We start from the raw sequence: 19,247 nt of genomic DNA, 5'->3' as shown, positions 1-19,247 counted from the left end.
GTAGTATTAAATCGTGCCAGTAATATTTAAAATGAAATTATGGGGTTTTACGTGCCAAAATCAAGATATGATTATGAGGCGCGCCGTAGTGGAGGACTCCGGAAATTTCGACCTCCTGGGAATCTTTAACGTGCTCTCAATGCACGGGACACAGGTGTTTTTGCATTTCGCCCCCATCGACTGCAGAAATATGACACGCGTGCACAGTGCACAGTGTACTTTTTTATATTGATGTTTCTCGACGTTGTACCTTATATATCTCTCGGGTGAAATTTACGTGAATTTTTTTTATTGCAACAGTAACCAAGCTAGGTTCTTTCATGCTGGAGAACTAACAAGACCCATAACAGACCGCAGCAGGTGTCATTTCCAATAGATAAACGATAATATAGATTTAATAACTTCCCCAAAACCTACACGCATGAATCGATAACATGAGCGGCGGATGTAATATCCGTTATACTTTCATGGGGATATCGAAGCGCGCATATCCTTTGTTATGGTTATGGCTCATACCAAACAGATGTCGCAATGAGTGCGGAAAACATTTCATGGCAGATGTAAGTTAAACTTTCCCAGTCGCGCGCCTTAAAATAGGGTCAACACGCATTTATAATTTTTCTAAAGTACGACTGGCCTAAATGGGCCGAGGGATTGTGCAGGCTGTAACAGCAAAAGTGGTGTAGAAAGCAAAGAGACACTGCTGAGAAAGACATATTACTTGATCGTGACCTGGCATTATCAAACGTATGAGAATGGCTGCATATTGTCACGAGCCTCGAGAAGTAGTCTTCAAGGCTTAATAAATCGTAGAGCTCTTGGAAAACGCGACCGTCGGGGCCGGCTCGAGCAGGGAAGGTGCGGGCGGTCTTTGTTCTCTTGGGCTCGACCCACTCTTGCCCTCGACCCACTACCTACAGGTGGTAATATACTTAATGCACGGGAGGTTCAGTTTGTGACGACGATGATTTCTAATGCAGAAGTAATTGTATGAAATAAAAGCGTATGGTTTAAGTTCCTTTCCCTCTTTTGAAGAACTGTCACATTGGTAGAGCACCTTGAAACCTGGGCCATCGTCATGGGAGTCTGGTAACTCGTCGATGTAATTTGTGAGGTTTAAGGCCCCAAAGTAACATAGGCCCAATGACATACGCCGCTTTTAGGGCTCCGCAATTTTTTTTTACAAAATCTGGTTCCTCGGCCCTCAAATCTTCGTATACACGAGCTGCGATGTCGGCGGGTGGCGGAGAAAATGATCCCCAACCATCCCGACCGCGCAGGCCCTCCACGTGGTGAAAGGTTTGGTGAACAAAAATTGCATTTCTCACATTAAAATCCGTCAGAATAATGGTAAAGTACGACTTTACCATTCGGCTTCGAATTCGCCGTCGGATTGTGATTTTAATGTACGAGAAATTATTCTGTTACAAGGAAGCTCAAACGCAAACCCCGTTTACAGCATTTCTACCAGATCTACAGCCGCGCATTCAGGTACTTGCGAAAATGATAGCCAGATGGCGCTCGCATCCCAGGGAGGTCAAATTGGGACTACGCCTGCTAATTCATTTTGGGTACGCGCGCGCGTCGGGGCAATAGCAAACAATTGATAAAATAATAAAAGAAGGTGCTAGGGCCTTCACATTTTAATATACCACCACTTATATTGACTCTGGAAAAACGACTGTCCAGCAATGCATTTCTGTTTAAAGTTGAAGCCGACTTTAAGGAGATCGGTGTAAGCTTGGTTTTTGTAAGCTGGCTTTCCCACTTTCAGTGTTACAGTGAATGAAGCCTACTGGCCGTATGCGAACGATGCGATGCGAACCGGTCCCGATAACGCTATCGCGTTCCACTCTTAAAGGCGAAGCTGAAGCGTACTCCAAGTTTTTTTTTATCCCACTCACATTTTTGTTCCTTTAACAGTGAAGAAAACTATTGTGTCATAAAAATTATCATTGATGTCATAGTTGAGCGGAAACCCCCTAGGTGGAGAGAATTAAATGTAAATGGAGACATTCTCCCAAACGTAGCAATTGCTACAAAGGAAACTCATACCGGTTCGTCGGAAGAAAAGCCTCGCAGTTGAAGAAAAAATGTTGATGCAGTTCCACTCGACGTGGAAGCTGGGAAAGTGTGGAGCAGTGATTCGCCGGTGTTTCGCTTGTGTTTTCTTTGTGTTTATCTTGTTTTATCCTTTGTATATCTTGTGTTTAGCAGTCCATCATCTGTTTTGGCATCTGTGCTAAGGCACAACTGGTGGGAAACCGCCACGCACATGGAACTTAACCACCACGCACATGGAGCCAAGGCATTTGCTGATGATGGTTAAAAGCAATCTTAAAGAATTTCTGCTAATTACTGCGCTTAATGCTTAATTATTCCTGTCTTTTAGAATATTATGAATCATGTTATTTATTTTGAGCTGGTTTTGATCGATTTTGCACCTGTTGTGGCCCTGTTTTGAGCACTTGTTTTTGAGCTTGATCACGCGACAGACGCCGACACCGACGCCGACAGCCCGGGTTCCTAAAGTGCTTCGCACTTAACATTCGTCCTTAACCCGAGCGCAACGCCGTTGCGGAGTAGCCGCTCTACCATCTGTTCCTCAGGTGGTAGACCAGCTGCCCCGGAAAGGCGGTGGTCCCGGGTTTAGATGGTAGAGTGGCTGCCCCGGAAAGGCGTTGGGCTCGGGTTCGAGTCCCGGACCAGGACGAATTTTTCTTCAACTGCGGGGCTTTTCTTTAGCGGAACCCGTATGGCTTTCCTTTGTAGCAATTGCTAGGATTGAGTGGCTGTCTCATTTTACATTTAATTACTTCTCTCAACCTAGGGGGTTTCCGCTTAACTATTACGTCAAACACTTGCCTTTGCTTCGAGTAGTTGATAAATTCCACTTCGCCCTACCATCTGCTAACCACCTCGTTAACTCACATGGTAGATCGGCTGCCCCGGAAAGGCGGTGGTCCCGGGTTCAAGTCACGCACCAGGACGAATTTTTCTTCAACTGCGAGGCTTTTCTTTCGAGGAACCCGTATGACTTTCCTTTGTAGCAATTGCTACGATTGGGTAGATGTCTCATTTTCCATAAAACAATTATCGTGGTGCGTTGGACATTCTGGGTTTACCAGTAACCATGGCTACCGAGACAGTTTTCTATACTGAATCTAAAAGTCGCCATCGCCACACTGCTTCCCGTAGAAATTGCACGAGGTCGCGGGATCGAATCCCGGCCACGGCAGCCGCATTTCGATGGGGGCGAAATGCGAAAACACCCGTGTACTTAGATTTAGGTGCACGTTAAAGAACCCCAGGTGGTCCAAATTTCCGGAGTCCCCCACTACGGCGTGCCTCATAATCAGATCGTGGTTTTGGCACGTAAAACCCCATAATTTAATTTAATTTTAATTTTTCACGTAGAAATTGCTTTTGAAACTCAACATTTTAGACACAGGTAGATATCTACAGAATTGCAAAAGCTTTGTCATGGTGTTTTGGCTTCAAATATGACTTTTAAATGAAAGTCGACAATGACTCGTTGTATAACCATGCTGTGATTATTACTGTAATAGTCTTTCGAATAAAAAAAAAGATTCTGCAGTCCAATTCACAAAAAAGACCATTCTTGCAGAATAAAAATGCTAATCAGGAGTGCAGTCATAATATTTGTATATTTCTCTCTCCTTCCTAAGGAAGTTACTACGATGCTGATGGTAGGCCTCGACCAATATGGCCAAATTCCAAATACAAGACGAAAACAGAATGCTTCGTGCAGCAATACGAGAAAATTACTGATGAAGAAACAAATATACCGGTGAGAAAACCCACGTTCCCAGCAGCGCTATTGACTTTCTTCTACTAAAGGGGATTCAAATTAGAGTTGGTTTATGCTGCATCCCAGAAAAAAGAAGAAAAAAACATACATACATTACATACGTTAAGCAAACTGCACAAATATTCACGCGTAATTTACATGTTTCACATGCAGGGCACTGCTCGAAATGTCTGCTGTGGAGGTTCGTCTGCGACATATACGTATCATAAAAAAAATCAGTTACGTCGTAGATTAGTGAAAAACAGCAAGCTTTCATACATGTCATGCGCTGCACATACCATTTTACATACAGCGCCCTCAATATTTATGTAAATTTCTTTAACATTTACATTTCTATTCCTTTCATCTAGCTTTATACAAAAGGTAACATTTCGCAAAAATCACAACTTAGCCAAGCCAAGGAGGTTGAGCAGAACAACACACAAATATTAGTAGAGCGTCGTGCTGTCAATAATGAAAAACAGAGCAAGTATGGTTACGTGAAGAAATGTTCAAAACACTGGGAAGTGTGGCTGTTAAGACGACTGCTAAGGCACTTCCTGAAAATTCCTGCATCGTCTATCCGTTCTGCTACCACAAGTCGCTCTGTACGACTATTTCCTGTCAACCAGTCGTGCAAAAACTGAAAAAAATATTTGTGAGACAAATTTGAATGTATTTGAACACCAAGCACTGTGTTCAAAACGAAATTCCAGGGACTGTCCTTCGCAATAGTTCTTATACGTACCAACCGCGTGAGCTGCGTGCATTGAAATACCCAAAGCAATAGCCAAAATTGGCCTCCATGTCGCTAAACAATGTTCCAAAATAACAGGGCAAATACGTATGCTGATTGTGCTATAATATTGTGTTCTGAATGTGTAACACTGGACACCAAAACGCCTTATGCAGCCATGTCTATTATTTGTGACGCGTTACGTACCACTTGTCCACAAAACATATCCTGCTATATATTTAAATGAACGAGACGAAAGGGAACCGATAGGCCCGACTTTTAATAATTATAACATAAGAAGCCAACGAACTAAGACATCAAGGAAAACGTCGGGAAAATTACTTGTACTTACTAATTGAATTACAGACATGATAAATGAATGGAAATGGATGAAAAAACAAATGGCCGCACGTGGGGAACGGTCCCACGTCTTCGCATTACGCGTGCGATGCTCTTACCATTGAGCTACCGCGGCGCTGTTTTCCCATCCACTTTCTGGGGTATTTATGTTTTACAACTAGAACTAACCCTGAGAGTGTTAGCCAGCGCCACCACTCACAAACCTTGGCGGCGGATGCGGAACATCCTTTCTGCCACAGGCGTCACGACCGCGTGATCTTTTTGGGTGACGGCAACTGGTGTGTATGTGTAGCACTACCAATTGTGCTACAGCTACGGCCATCAATTCGACCACTAACTTGGGTATTTATGTTTACTAGATCTAGCCCTAGGAGTGTTAGCCAGCGCCACTCAGAACCATGGTGGGCGGATGTGGAACATATCCTTTTTAGCCCGATGGCGTCACGATACACGCGATCTTGGGAGAGCAGGCACGTGGCTAATAAACCCTCGCATGCTACCTAATGACATCAAGGCTGTCAGATTCGAGACCCCCGTAATGAAATACGAAAGATGAATGTGAACCGAGGGGCTCGATTTTTATTAGTCATAACCACATTAAGCCAACAGACAACGAAGCCAAGGAAAGCATCGGGGAAATTAAGTGTAGTTGAAATTGGAATGTAGAAAATAATGAAGAAAAGGGAAATGAAAGTGGACGAAAAGATAACTTGTCGCCGTCGGGAGCCGAATCCGCAACCTCCGCATTACGCGTGCGTTGCACTACCAATTGTGATACAGCGACGGCCATCAATAATAACAATGATAACTTGTTTGGCTCCCGCCGGCGACAAGTTATCTTTTCGTCCACTTTCCATTTCCCTTTTCTTCATTATTTTCTACATTCCAATTTCAACTACACTTAATTTCCTCGATGCTTTCCTTGGCTTCGTTGTCTGTTGGCTTAATGTGGTTATGACTAATAAAAATCGAGCCCCTCGGTTCCCATTATTCTTTCGTGTATATATATATATATATATATATATATATATATATATATATATATATATATATATATATATGTGTGTGTGTGTGTGTGTGCGTGTGTTTGTGTATATTCACATTGCTCCTGTTTCTGGCTGCTGTTTCATGACATAGTAAAGTTTTATACATTCTATACAAAAAAAAACAGATCAACGGAACGCAAACTCTGGACGAGAATATTGCCGACAACAGCGGCCTGGAACTTGCATATGCGGTAAGCCTGGACGATCTTCCTCATAGCTGATTGCAATGCCAGCTTATTGTACTGGCTAATTTCTGTCCAAAGTATCATTCGAAGCGACAGCTCAATATGCGTGATACCTTAAAAAGCTACAAGCAATATATATATATATATATATATATATATATATATATATATATATAGTTTATTCTGAGCAATATTGCTGAATATTCCTGTAGGTAAAGCCCATTAGGATATCAGCCAGTATAGGTGTATGCACGTGCTGCCACCTATACTGATAGAGATGTGCTGTGGGACGGTTCTGTTGTCAACGGAATGCCGCAAGAAAACAATAAATGCTACATAAATATCCTCGTCGCAACAAATATACGTCGTCAAGTGCACCATTCACTTTATAAAGCGAATGGCTTTCTTGAAGCTTCCTTTCTTCGGCACAAATGTTGTGACAGCATTAACTTTGTCCACGGGAGCCTACATTTGCTTTTGCCCGCTCAGTACAGAGTACGAATAAGGAGATACATATGGGTTCCCGACAATTTTTTTTGTTTTCAGAGAAAAGTTTATATGAGGTGGCCAAATTTCTCTGTAGAAAGGAATGAAAGTTTGTTTTGCGAGACGCAGCGCGTATTACCACCCAAAAAATTGTAATTCACTACAGCTTCAGAAGATCATTCTTGCAACTTGAAGATTTCACAAGTTTGAAGGCCTATCCACCCCAAAGCTAAAACAATGTACACCGCCAAAAATTTTGTTGCAATTTTAACCTATTAAATGTACTGGCCCCAGAAAACAGACTTATGTCGCCCACAGTCATTTTTTTTTAGAAATTGCCAAACTTTGCTTTTTGAGCAAGTGCCCCTAAATGACCATAAATTAAGCGGCTCTGCGGGGCCATTTTAGCTAAGGTGCAGAAGCTGAAAATTGTTTGACAAATCTTCAAATAGTTTTTCTAAATTAATTCAAAGGATGTGCAGCTACATTACGTACTTATTTCGTAATAAAAACCCCAAAACGACAACATTGCAAAAGTGGGGAAATTGGCCAATTTTAAGAGCCCTAAAAAGCGATATTCACTGACTTTCATTAAAATTTTACAGAATGCGCTCGCAGGACCGATATATCTAGTGCTGCAATAACCTGATGCATTGTTTTATTTTAAACGAAAAATTTTAGCCTATCTTTAGAACCCTGTATACTTGTTCCTATGCTCTATGTCCAGTTCTAAATCATTATCGAAATTACATTCATGTTGCATGTCGAGCTCGTCCTTTATGTGGCAGTAGAGAAAAGTGATTAAGATTGCGCCTTTTTTCCCTCCTATGAGCCACGAAATGAGCATGGGTTGACAGGGCTTCTGTATCCATCCGTATTTTCCCCTACGGTTCGTTAAGGTAGCAAGCACGCGAGAGCACGCAGACCGAGCTGTTTAAGGCTGGTGTGGGAAATCTACTTATGACACTACTCTCTAATTGCACCTGCTATCTGAAATGCTCCCCGTTTGTATGACCAGTGCAGCAGCCTAGTGGGAAAGCGGGATGATTCCTCTGCAGTGGAGGAGTCAGTTGGGTGTGTTCGGATAAGGACAGTCGCAAAAGGGATTGAAAATATTGAGGCGGAAGCCTTAGATATGTTGGTATATGTTGTATACGTTGGTGGTGCCCTTGGCGGTGACCTTGGCGAAAGTGTGCCCTGACGAAAAAATGGCCGACGCCGCAAACAGTAAAAACACGTCAAAGAATGCTCACATTGGCGTCACATTTCTCAGGGAAGTTCCTGTAAACAAAGTCGATTCGGGGCTTTGAAAACCAAATACGGTACATTTCGGTCTGAGTGGTAATCGAACCAAGTCCTGCGGGGTGTGAGACGAGCACGCTTCATTAAAGCCATGGCTGCTCCACGGTTCCAGCTTACTAAGGTTGGGCCTAGTGCGTGCCTAATTGAATCACGTGGTGGTTGAGTGAGTGAGTATTTTACTAGGGTCCAGTGCAAACGCGGAGGTTGCCCCGGGCCACCCGCCTACTCCCACGTGGGGACCGACAAGTCTAGCCTATCGGCCCTGTCGCTGTCGCACTGGGCGGCCAGAATTTGGTCTTGAACGTTTGTGCTTTGCCGAAGCGCATGCCATTCGGTCTTGCTGTAATTCGGGCCGAGCGACCTGCACTCTCAGACGATATATGTGCTAACGTAGCGATCTGCTCGCAAGCGGTGCAGTCGGCGTCAGTGAATTTGTGTGGATATATTTGATTTGAATCTGCGAATGACAGATACAAATGGGTTAGGAGTAAGCACAGTGAGATTGCTTGGGCTGTGTTTAGTTTTGAGTGTGGGTGCGGGAAAACGCTCCTCGCCATGTATAGTAATATTTCGTAATCTTGTTGCGTGTGGTTGGAGTATCTTTATGTCCTGCGTCGTCGTCGGCGCTGTAGCTGTCGCCCATCTCTACAACAGTGCGGTCGGTGCGCTGTTGCGTGTGCCGACTCGTTGGGGTTCAGGGCGACGCCCTTTACCGACCCGACTTGCGCGGCAAACCAGTAAAATATGTGACGGACGATTCCATCACTGGTGTTCAAGATCCTGGCCGCCTGTATTGATATGCGGCCCTTTTGAAAGGCTCTGACTGCAGCCCTTTGAGTCGCTGTACATCTCTCCACACCGACCATCTAGCAGAGCGAGTGCGATGGCCACTTGTTCGGCCACCTGCGGGTTTGTTGTGCGTACTGTGGCGCAGTTCGTAGTCGAGCCAGTCTGGTCGATCACCACCGCCGTGAACTTATTGCAGTCTCGATATGCTGCAGCGTCGACGAAGCTTGCACTTGTACTACCCATTCCCAGTTGCTTGAGTAGTGCCGTCGCGCTCGCCCGACGCCGTCCCTCGTTGTGCACGGGGTGAACGTTGCGCGGTATGGTAGCAACGGTGACGTTTTTTTCCCCTTTTTGTTCGTGCCACTGCTCGCGCGTTCGTCGTAGTCTTCCACAGCTGGCTCCGACGCTGCTCATCAATGCCAGCGTTCCCATACTGCCCTTTCCTCTGTCGTGTGCTCCGCTGGACAGTTGGCACAATTCTTCGTAAACGTATCTTAATCGTGACAGAAAGTGTGCCAAATGTGCCATCAAGCTTTCGCCTTCACGTTTTACAAACGTGTGACACTTTATTAATTTTATTTTACTTTAATAAATTTTTATAATAGGCAGAAAAACGATTCCACATAATGGCACCGATACTACATTCGCGATGCATCTTTGTTTCACGCAGAAAAAAATCCCACTTGGACGAAATGCAAACATCTCGTTATCGAGTAGCAATATGTTGCAACTTAAAAAAAGCGAGATCGAGCACAGTCGCGGCCTGGCGCCCAATTGCTGAACCACAAATAGTCTGGATTGTACCGCGAGTCGTCTGCTAGGCGTTACGTATTTACAAATGCGTGTACGGCGTGAATATCTCTACAAACCGTTCTTTTTTTTTTCGTGGTTGTAGGAGGCAGCGTGTCGAACCAAAACTTTTTTTCGTTCCGGTTTTCGTTCCGGTGAAGTAAAAACGGTTCAGTTCCGGTTCAACTCCGGAGCGAAAGCATAACGGTCCAAACCTGTTAGAAACATTTCAAGATTGTTTGTATACCCGAAGAATAATTTCAGAAAAACAGCATAAATTTCTTTTTAAAGAAATTTAGACGCTCCCGCTAAGTTACACGGAAATGTTACGCGTATTCTTCGAGCCACACGTAGTTGGTAGTTAAAAATAATTAAGCAGATCCTACACACATGCTCGAATCTATGTGAAGCGAAGCTTTACTGAGGGAGACCGAAGATAATTGAGAAAACGAAGAGAGGTCCTCTAGACTGCGGCCCTTTTGTGCAGATGGAAGCAAAAGAGGAGAAAAAGAGCTAGGGGTATGAGGAGTGATGATAAGGATAGGCAGTAGAATAAGAATATCTACACGGCTCATTTACAGCCTTGAATTTAAGCCAGCATTAATTAAACTTCCTCAGAGGAAACTTATGGCGCGTTTCATGGGCACTATGTCCGGCTTTGGGCTCAGTAACATTAATTGCTCAACTGCTTGTTCTTAAATGACGCTAAGAAAGGTTTCGTGAATACGGGCCCTAGGCCAATATTCACGATAATTTCTTACGCTAGAACTTCTCGTGAATACTCTTCCTAATAGCCGGATATCAATATACGACCGTTGAAATAAAGAAACGCTTCCTAGCTCAGTTGTGGCTTTCAATTGCACAAGTTGTAGCAGGTGCAATAGAGATGACATATTGCTTTATATGAACATAACCACCCCCGACGAGATCCGTTGAAAATCGTTAATGACAGCCAATGCTGATGCCGGACATATTATGCGTAGGCCAGTGCCAAAGAATGCTTACGGACACAAATGTTTTGTGAATTCGGCCCCCGGATGCTATTTGGGAGGAACGAGTGGTCAAAGTTTGCTTAATTAGAGCAATGAGGGGTACGGCCCTGACGCGGATCGCACTCTTTTCCAAAGGGAAGACTTCTTGTCATAGCGGACCAGACGCATTTAGGAATCGCTGTTTGAAGTGCAACGCCGGAAAGCGAGCCGACGCCTTCCACCTCGCTTGAAATTGCGCAGCATTTGCCCAGCACCGACGCATGATATAAGCAATCTACCAGCCGCAAGTTATTGGCAATGTAAGAGGGTAGGAGGGCAGCGACAACATGGAAAGGGGATCCATATAGAATCTCGTAGAATCATTCTACGAGACGCCTTTGTCCGCACAATTTTAACTTGCCCTAAGTTACCTCTCCTTCTCTCTCCCATTTATCCCCAGAGCGTGACCACCAAGAAAGAGGGCATGTCAAGCCCGTTTTATTATGAATAAAACGTTTGCATCAACCAGGGATAGCAGACAAAGAAAGCATTGATTTAGAAATCACGTTGCGGAAGCGCACGTGAAAAGGAATATGCCATGAAATATGCAATATGCAACTATGCAATAAGCAATGTGCCAATATGCCAAGAAACTGATATGTGTGCGCACAATCGGTGATGTAGTGTTCATTAACTTGCTAATTTACCTTTGTTTACAGGAATTCAGACTTTTTAAACAGTGCAAGATGCGCAGGGAATGCGGTACTTATTAACTTGTGCAACAATATTTACAGAGTATTCGGAACACAAGCGAAATATACAAAAGTAGCCCCAAGAGAGTGCCGGCACAGAGGCTGACTGAATGCGAGTCTATCAATTATAGTTTGCGCTTCTTTCAAGTAAATATAAACGTTCTGCGAATTGTATGCAAAGATTTGTAATCGACGGGCAATATAAGATCGTTCACTTAGGAGCGTTTCATTACCTGAAAATCCGGCCAAAACGTTCACAGGGTGATCATTTCAATGCGCGCCGTCGACCGCCTTTCCAGACTAACGGGGCGAAGGTGCTGCAACGTGAAGTTAGATCTTGCGGCGAATAGAGAATACATTTTTTCTACACATTAAATGTTTTACCCTAATTCGATACACTATCACTAAATTAAGGGGATTTGAGGTTAATTAATCGCAGCACGATATGAACAAAAACGACGAAACTTCTTTTTCTATTGATAAGGCAAACGTTGTGTAGAAGGTGTCCGGCTGGTGCAAGTAATCCACTAATTCCATATGCGGAAATATACTAAATTCAGACCAAGGAAATTCTTTGTACGTTGCGTGGTGCAAGAGCACAGAAAGGAAAAAGGTGTGAATGCGCAGTTTGCACATCTCGCTTTCCTGAGTGACTACTTACTGGGCGTGAATAAGGCAAATAATTACATTCCAAAGTCCTTAACCTGAAGCTATGGTTCTTGCACTTTCGTAAAGTTTAATCGAACCCTCCCTCCAACCCAAGCTTAGAATGATAAGTTAGTCAATCTGTATTAGCCTTGTCATATGTTCTGAACAAAGCTGTATCAAAATAATGATTCGCGCTGCATGTGTATTATTGGTACCAACTCCATGGCAGCCTCCGTGAAACTTGCTGCGCCAGAAACAAAATATTAATAAGTACGCTGTTGACCTTCATATCTACCCCCTCCGTTGAACAGGGAAGCGGCAACCTTAGCCTACGCTGTATATTTCTATTAGTAGCAAAATATAACAACACAATTCTAACCTAGCTGATGAAGACACGAGAAGGGTGTTCCTTAAGAGGATGAAATAGGTGGGGGGGGGGGGGGGGTTTAGAACCAGAAATACACAGTGATGGCCGCCATGTTTGACTGGTCACTTGTTTTGCTACAAATGTGGCGCAGTCAATTTGGGTTTTTCAGAGGTTTAGATGGAAGCACATGAAAAGAGATATTGAAAATTATGTAAGGTCATGCCACTTGTGCCAGATAAACAAAGCCAAGTACCGGTAATGACCGGACGAGGTTGTGTTACCTGAACACTCGGACATATATTTGAAGTCATACATGTACACTTCGCCGAGCTGTAACATAAAATTCCAGGCGTACGCAAAACTTGGTCATTTCTGGTCGCAATAGATCAATGTACCAGAATGGTGGCGGCGCAGCCCGGCAAGAAAGACGCAAACAATTTCATAGCCCTCCTGGACAGGGGAATATTCCGCGATTTGAAGGTTGTAATACTGGACAATGGGCCTGCATTCCTTAGCAGAAAGATTCAAGAGTGGGCCAAGAGCCGTGGCGTCACACTGCGGCGTTGCGCGCCCTATCACCCGCAGGAAAATAGAATGGCAGAGTGGATGATACGCGTTTTGAAAGAATTCATGTAGATGTATACAAGTTTTAATGGCGTCTTGAAATGTTGCCAAGAAGCGGCTGTGGCTCGTCATAACACGACTCATACAAGTGCCTTGTGCGCAGTTCATATTTTGCGGCCTATGGTGAGGTTCCAAAGCTAAGTGCAGACAAAGAGCTTAGAATTGCAGGCACGTCACTGCTGACTGAGTGCTGCTAAACATACAAGGAGCGATGCAGATAAAGAAAAGCCATGAAGTCTCACTTTGACAACTTGCGCCAAAGCCATATACGGGACGTTGGACTACAAGACCTTGTGCTCGTTCGGGAAGGACTACTGGCTAGTGAAGCAAAGATTCTAACACCTTTGAAGTAGTGAAGTTACTGGTACAACAAGGTGTACTCAAGTCTGTTGGGTACATAATGGACAGCTGCAGCTTACGGCCATAAGTAACCTTCTTCGTTATCACCACAGGAGGGGTGATGCACAAAAGGGCGGAAGTGTAACCTTGAAGAAGACGAAGTGATGAAGGGGCTCCTGAAGACGAAGTGGGGGGGAGGGGGGGGGGGTTTAAAAACAGAAATAAACAGTGATGGCCACCTTCTTGGATGAGTCCCTTGTTCTGTTACAATAATCTTAGAGGTAACTTATAAAAAGGGATAGGCAAGGGACAGGCAAAAATAGGCAATATTCTGACTTTTCACATTTTTTCTTTACCTTTACAATCCAGTTCCAATAAAAAAAAAAAAGAAATTAGGGAACAGGCTATTTTGTTGGTCGTATAGCACTTAACAAACAATGGAGCAAAAAATTTGCGAAATTAAACCCATCGATCCAAACTGACCTCTAAAGAAATAATAAAAAGATAAGTCCCAGTAAGCCCCCATTTCTTTTTTCTCAACTATTAAAGAGGAAGGTTTGCGTTTTCGTCCATGTCGTGCTACGATTTATTCAACTCAGTTTAACTTACTACCGTGAGGGAGGTATATATTCAGAGTAAAATGTTTTATGGGTCGAAAACTATATTCACTAGATCAGTCGCTTTTGAAGCTGCAATATTTTGCGACTCCATAACGAGATGTTTGCACATTGTCTCAAGATGTTTGCTTTGTGATACAAGGACAAATGGGGAAGAGTAGTCTCGGTTGCATTATGTAGAAGAGTTTTCCTGCCTAGTATTAAAATTTTGCGAAAGCAAAAAAAAAAAAACAAAAATGGGGACCCTTTTGCGACTGCTCTTGGCTGAATCTTATCTGCTCTTATTGCGACCTGGCTTTTCCACTGCAGTGGAATCATTCCGCCTTCCCACTACGCTGGTGCAACAGTGATATAAACGGCGAGCATTTCATATAGCAGGTGTAATTAGAGAGTCGTGCCAGGAGTAGATTCACCAGACCACGGGCGCTATAACGTAAAATGATTCCAAACTGTTTTGATTCCAAACTCCTGACGTCAAATTTACGTAACCACTGACGCAAGCATCGGGCGGTGACTCGCACCGTTGTCTGAACTAGAGCACTGCACGGAGCTCGGGTTTAGCCGAAAGCCCGGGCCCGGCCCGGCCCGGGTAGAGCAGTTTTTTCACGGGCTCGGGCTGGGCTCGGGCACGGCATGTGCTTTTGAACCCGGGTCTGGGCCGGGCTCAGGTTTTTTGACGCGGGCCCGGGCCGGGCTCGGACTTTCTGGTGGTGGGCATGTAACGTGCAGCGAGTTATCCTCGCGCGTCTCGACTCTGAAAAACATGTCTTTTTCGGTTTCGGGCCGGGTTCGGGCCGGTTTCGAGCCGGGCTCAGGCTGAAAAAATCGGCCCGTGCAGTGCTCTAGTCTGGACAACCCAATAAAACACTCTCCTCGTCTATAGGAGGTCACCTTTGTTTGCTTTGAAAACCAATAATATTTTCTACACTCAGCGGTTTTTCTTATCTAATTCGCTGACAAGAGGCGAGGAGCACGTTCTAGTGGAGAGGGTTTCGATAGGGCCGAGCTAGCACAGTGAAAATAGATAACCGCATGAAAAGGGTGGTGCCGGCTTCTCCGATTGGCCCACTTCGCCTTACATAGATTGCGGTGGCTGGTCGAAAATCGCGGCGGCGTGCAACGGAAAAAAATTACATTTGAATTAAATTATGGGGTTTTATGTGCCAAAGCCACGATCTGATTATGAGGCGCGCTGTAGTGGGGGACTCCGGAAATTTGGACCACCTGGGGTTCTTTAACATGCACCTAAATCTAAGTACACGGGTGTTTTCGCATATCGCCCCCATCGAAATGCGGCCGCCGTGGCCGGGATTCGATCCCGCGACCTCGTGCTCAGCAGCCCAACACCAAAGGCAGTGAGCAACCACGGCGGATGGCGTGCAACTGAAGGATAAGACTGCCGCTAAATCTGATCCTCGGCAAAGAAGAGTTGGCAAAGCGATGTCGTATGCGTGCCGAAAGGGCTCAATAACGTTTTACTGCCACGCAAAAAGGTTTATCAAGCGCAAATAAATGCATGCTAGTACAGAGGGCCTGAGCGATCAGTGGGCAGCCATCTTCTATTCCTTTCGGAACGGGGCAGTCTGTGGCTGTTCAGAAAAATTTTCAGTTTGGTGCGGCATATTAATGCATTTTTTCGCGTACACGTCACTTTGACGTGGTGAGATTTCGCGGTTTTGTGAGGCCGCGTGACAGACAGGCCAAGTGGGCGTAGCCAGAAAACATTGGACCAATAGCAGAAGGCTAATGGTGAAAAGGTTCTTCTTTCTGGGGTTTTACGTGCCAAAACCAGTTCTGATTATGAGGCGCGCCGGAATGGAGGGCTCCGGATTAATTTTGACCACCTGGGGTTCTTTATTGGTGAAAAGGTGTCGAATCAAGAATGAGTATTTTTCTTTTGTGCCCTTTAATCATTCATAATCAGTGTGTACACGTTATATCAGATGGGGAGCTATCGCGGTTTTCGTGACGTCGCGTGACAGAAAGGCGAAGTCGCGAGTGGCCCGAAAATGCTTTGACCAATCGTGGAGGCTGATTGCAGAAATTGGAATCAAAAGTTTGGAATCATTTTACGTTATAGCACCCCAGTGTTAATCAGCTTGCTGTGCACGCTCTCGCACGCTTGCTATCTTGACGTATTGTAGAAAAAATACGGATACAGGAGCCGGGAAAATTCAAGACCAACTCATTTCGTGGCTCAGAAGAGGCAAAATAGACACAATCCTAATCTCTTTTCTCTACTACCGCATAAAGGACGAGCTCGGAATGCAACATAAATGTAATTTCGATAATATTTTAGAACTGCACAGATTATAGGAATAAACTTACAGGGTTCCAGAAGTAGGGTCAATATTTGCTTTATTTATAGGGTAGCGATAAGGAGATAGTAGTAGCGATAGTGGTAGCGATACTGCCTCATGGATGTCATAATCATTTACCAGAGCAGGCGATCGCTGCGACCTCTTCCTTGACACCTTTACAAAGTTTTGCGTTGGTGAGGAAGTGCCAAATCTTTTGGCACTAGAAGTTCACAGAATTCATGCTCCAAAGACTAAACACTCACAAGGTCTTCCGTTTGATACAATGACGCCCTACGCATTTCCTTGAACATTTCTTTGCATAAAAGACTAGAAACATTTTGTGCACAATGTGTAGAGACACATTTCAGTCATTGATAGTTTGCTACTACTACAAGGACTAAATCGAGAACTGAGTGTGTTTTTTTTGTGTTTTTTTTCATGTCAGAAGAAATCATGTTGTGCAACTTGTATATACGGGTAATTTCTTTCGGCCTGACGTCCGTATTACGAAGCGTATACGACTATAGATGTTTAAAATTGCAAATATTCCCTATATCTTTCCCATCTTTTACGTGGCTGCTTCAGCAACTTTTTTATGATATTTGTGAACAAAAGGCAACGTCTCTGAAATTTGTATAATATTTTTTTGTAACAGGAGGTTTCTTTTCTACTATTCTTCATAGTTGTGCAATCTTGACACGTGTGCGAACATGCAGAAATGCAAATAATCAGATCAGATATATTTGACAGGCATACAGAAGAATGGTGGAGGAGGACTGCGACAACACCACTACCACTTTAGAATCGTTACCAGACTTCACAGGGCCACAACTGTTTTTTATTGGTAATGCAATGGTGAGTACAACGAACTTGAAGGGACAAGTTACCTGGAATTGTATTTAATGTGCAGTCCTTGTAAGTTGACCTGTTTAATAAAAAAACCTTTGACAATTTCAGTCGTGGTGCAGCGTCGTAAAGGCCGGCTCCTTCCGACGTCCAGTACCATACATGCGCTACAGCCCGAGCAAATACAGGTGAGATCACTCGTAATTATTAGCTGATAAAACGTTGCGTGACGGGGCTTACTGAAAGCTCTAAATTGGCACTTTCAAATGTGAAATTAAAAGCTAAAGGCATATAAAACATATAGGCTGGAATTAAAGTTATTAATTGCTGCTACCGTGTGCTGAAAGAGGATACTGAGCCCGTCGGTCAAGTTCTAGTAGAATAAATTGATTTAGAAGCATCAGAAGAAAACGTGTTTCTGTTTTAAATAGTCTCAGTTTCGCCCGATGGGAGGACCATTGACAGTGATATCAAGAAATTGTAGTATTACATGAAGTACGGCTCGTTGTTTTTTGAGCAGTATAAATAACAGTAAACCACTCGCTTACCAATTAAACACTCGTGGTATCATGTGCCCAAAGACATGCATGAAAAGAGTTCCCTCCATGACCACAAACAGTCCAGGTCACAATGCTTGTGGATGATGAGCGCCTGTATAAAGGGAAGCGCGCGTGCTTGTCCCAAAGCAAACGTTCCGTGCTGCCGCCCGCTTTTCCATGGCACTCTGCCCCGTCTCCAAAACAGCAGTTCATACGTATGACTCAACTGTGCCCGGGTGGGAAGACAACGCGCGTCAATTCATCAGCCACCTTGTCCACAGTGCTCACGTTCGCAACCGCAGCAGCACGGCGACGGCGACGGTCCGAGCTCGAATCGAGTGCGGATAATTGCCTCCACCAATAAAAGTTCTCGAACACACCCAGTTGCGCATGCTCAAGAACCCAAGTTGGTGCACAAAGTAGTTCATTGAACTTTGGCACGTACCCGGCTGCGCATACCCACTGCCCTAAGTTGGCGCAAAAAAGGTTCTCTCAACATAACAGCCCGATGCTCTATCCATTTGACCATGGACTACTCAGTAATCAAGTTGGCGAGAAAACGATTAGGGACACAGATAGGTAGATAGTTCGACCACGGAAAGTGTGTAAATTAACCTAAGAATGCTAATCGCATTAAAACATATATCGTCTTCTGTAAGCGCAATGTTTTAAGATTTTCCAAACTGGGTAGTTATTCTGATGTAGGCTTTATCAACTTGGGCTGTGTTGATGACCATGCCAGATGCCTGCGCGGGCCGTGTAGATATATTTTCTTGACATGTGACTGAATAAATCGAGATTTCAAGGCTGGCGCTTGCTCCAACTTTTTTTTCAGTCCTGCCTGCGTTGCATCATTGTAGTTCATTGCTAGTGCCCTCGTTCCTTTTGCGCAACGTTTATAACGAACTCTTTCTGACTCGCCCAACTTGCAGGCGTTCTACGTACGGTTTACCTTACCCACGGTCTTTAACCCAACTAATCGTTATTTAGCGCTTTTTTCGTCATGAGCTCTGTAATTAATTGAAGCTATTTTCATATGTGTAAAGCAACGCCGACCGAGGTAGTACGTTTAGAATTTAGCGGCGCTTTGGAATCGTGGGTTGTCTCTGTCATATGAATAAAACATCTCATTTTTTTTCTATAGGGTGAACCTGCCAATGCAAAACCTACCAGAATTTGCCACCGCTTTCAACTGCTCCAGTGAATCAGCAATGTACAAGAATTCTACTGAAACGTGTAGCCTATGGAGACCAACGCTAACAACGGAATGAAAGACAACAGACCAACTTTAAGCAAAATCATCCGTCAGCAAATAAAAATAAAATATGTCTTCCGAATGTGTTCAAAAGCTTTAAATATCTATCCTTCCTCACACTTGTGCGCCTTATTTTCAGTTTGTGCATCCGCGAGAATTTGGAAAATCTCAATAGAACAGAATCTGCGATTCCTTCAGCAGGGGTGGAGGGGGGGATGCTGTTTATGCATGGTGAAGCGCTTGAAAGTAAAGTATGTGTACGGTAGGCTTCCATCATTTCGAGAGTTCCTACATTAAAGGCTTCTCGCCTCTTAGCCTCGGTGAGGCACTTTGAAGGACCCGCTGCAGTGGATTATCCTATCTCGGAGGCAGTAGTACACCGGCTAGAGGAGAAGTGGATCGGACAAGGAAAAAAAAAAAAGCCTCGAGAAACACATCACACATTCTGGTTTCATTTCATTTCATTTCATTTTATTTCCTTAAAG

At 44.1% G+C, this 19,247-nt stretch overlaps 1 protein-coding gene across 2 annotated transcripts in view; it reads left to right on the top strand.

Annotated features, from left to right (window-relative positions):
- The window catches only part of LOC125941534 (neprilysin-1-like), a 70,935-nt gene extending 52,091 nt beyond the window's left edge, over positions 1–18,844 (top strand). The window contains exons 7-11 of one of the 2 annotated variants that reach the window (XM_049659015.1): positions 3,690–3,811; positions 6,079–6,144; positions 16,873–16,977; positions 17,080–17,156; positions 18,652–18,844. In XM_049659015.1, the coding sequence (XP_049514972.1) occupies positions 3,690–3,811; positions 6,079–6,144; positions 16,873–16,977; positions 17,080–17,156; positions 18,652–18,778 (497 nt within the window). In that variant the 3' untranslated portion in view covers positions 18,779–18,844. The remainder of the gene's footprint in view (positions 1–3,689; positions 3,812–6,078; positions 6,145–16,872; positions 16,978–17,079; positions 17,157–18,651) is intronic. The other variant, XM_049659016.1, reaches the window with a different exon arrangement.
- The last annotated feature ends 403 nt before the right edge of the window (positions 18,845–19,247 follow it).

Source organism: Dermacentor silvarum, chromosome 11 (assembly GCF_013339745.2).
Source record: "Dermacentor silvarum isolate Dsil-2018 chromosome 11, BIME_Dsil_1.4, whole genome shotgun sequence".
Lineage (NCBI taxonomy): Eukaryota > Metazoa > Arthropoda > Arachnida > Ixodida > Ixodidae > Dermacentor > Dermacentor silvarum.
Note: the sequence above shows the minus strand (reverse complement) of the source record. Positions and strands in the feature narration are given on the sequence as shown.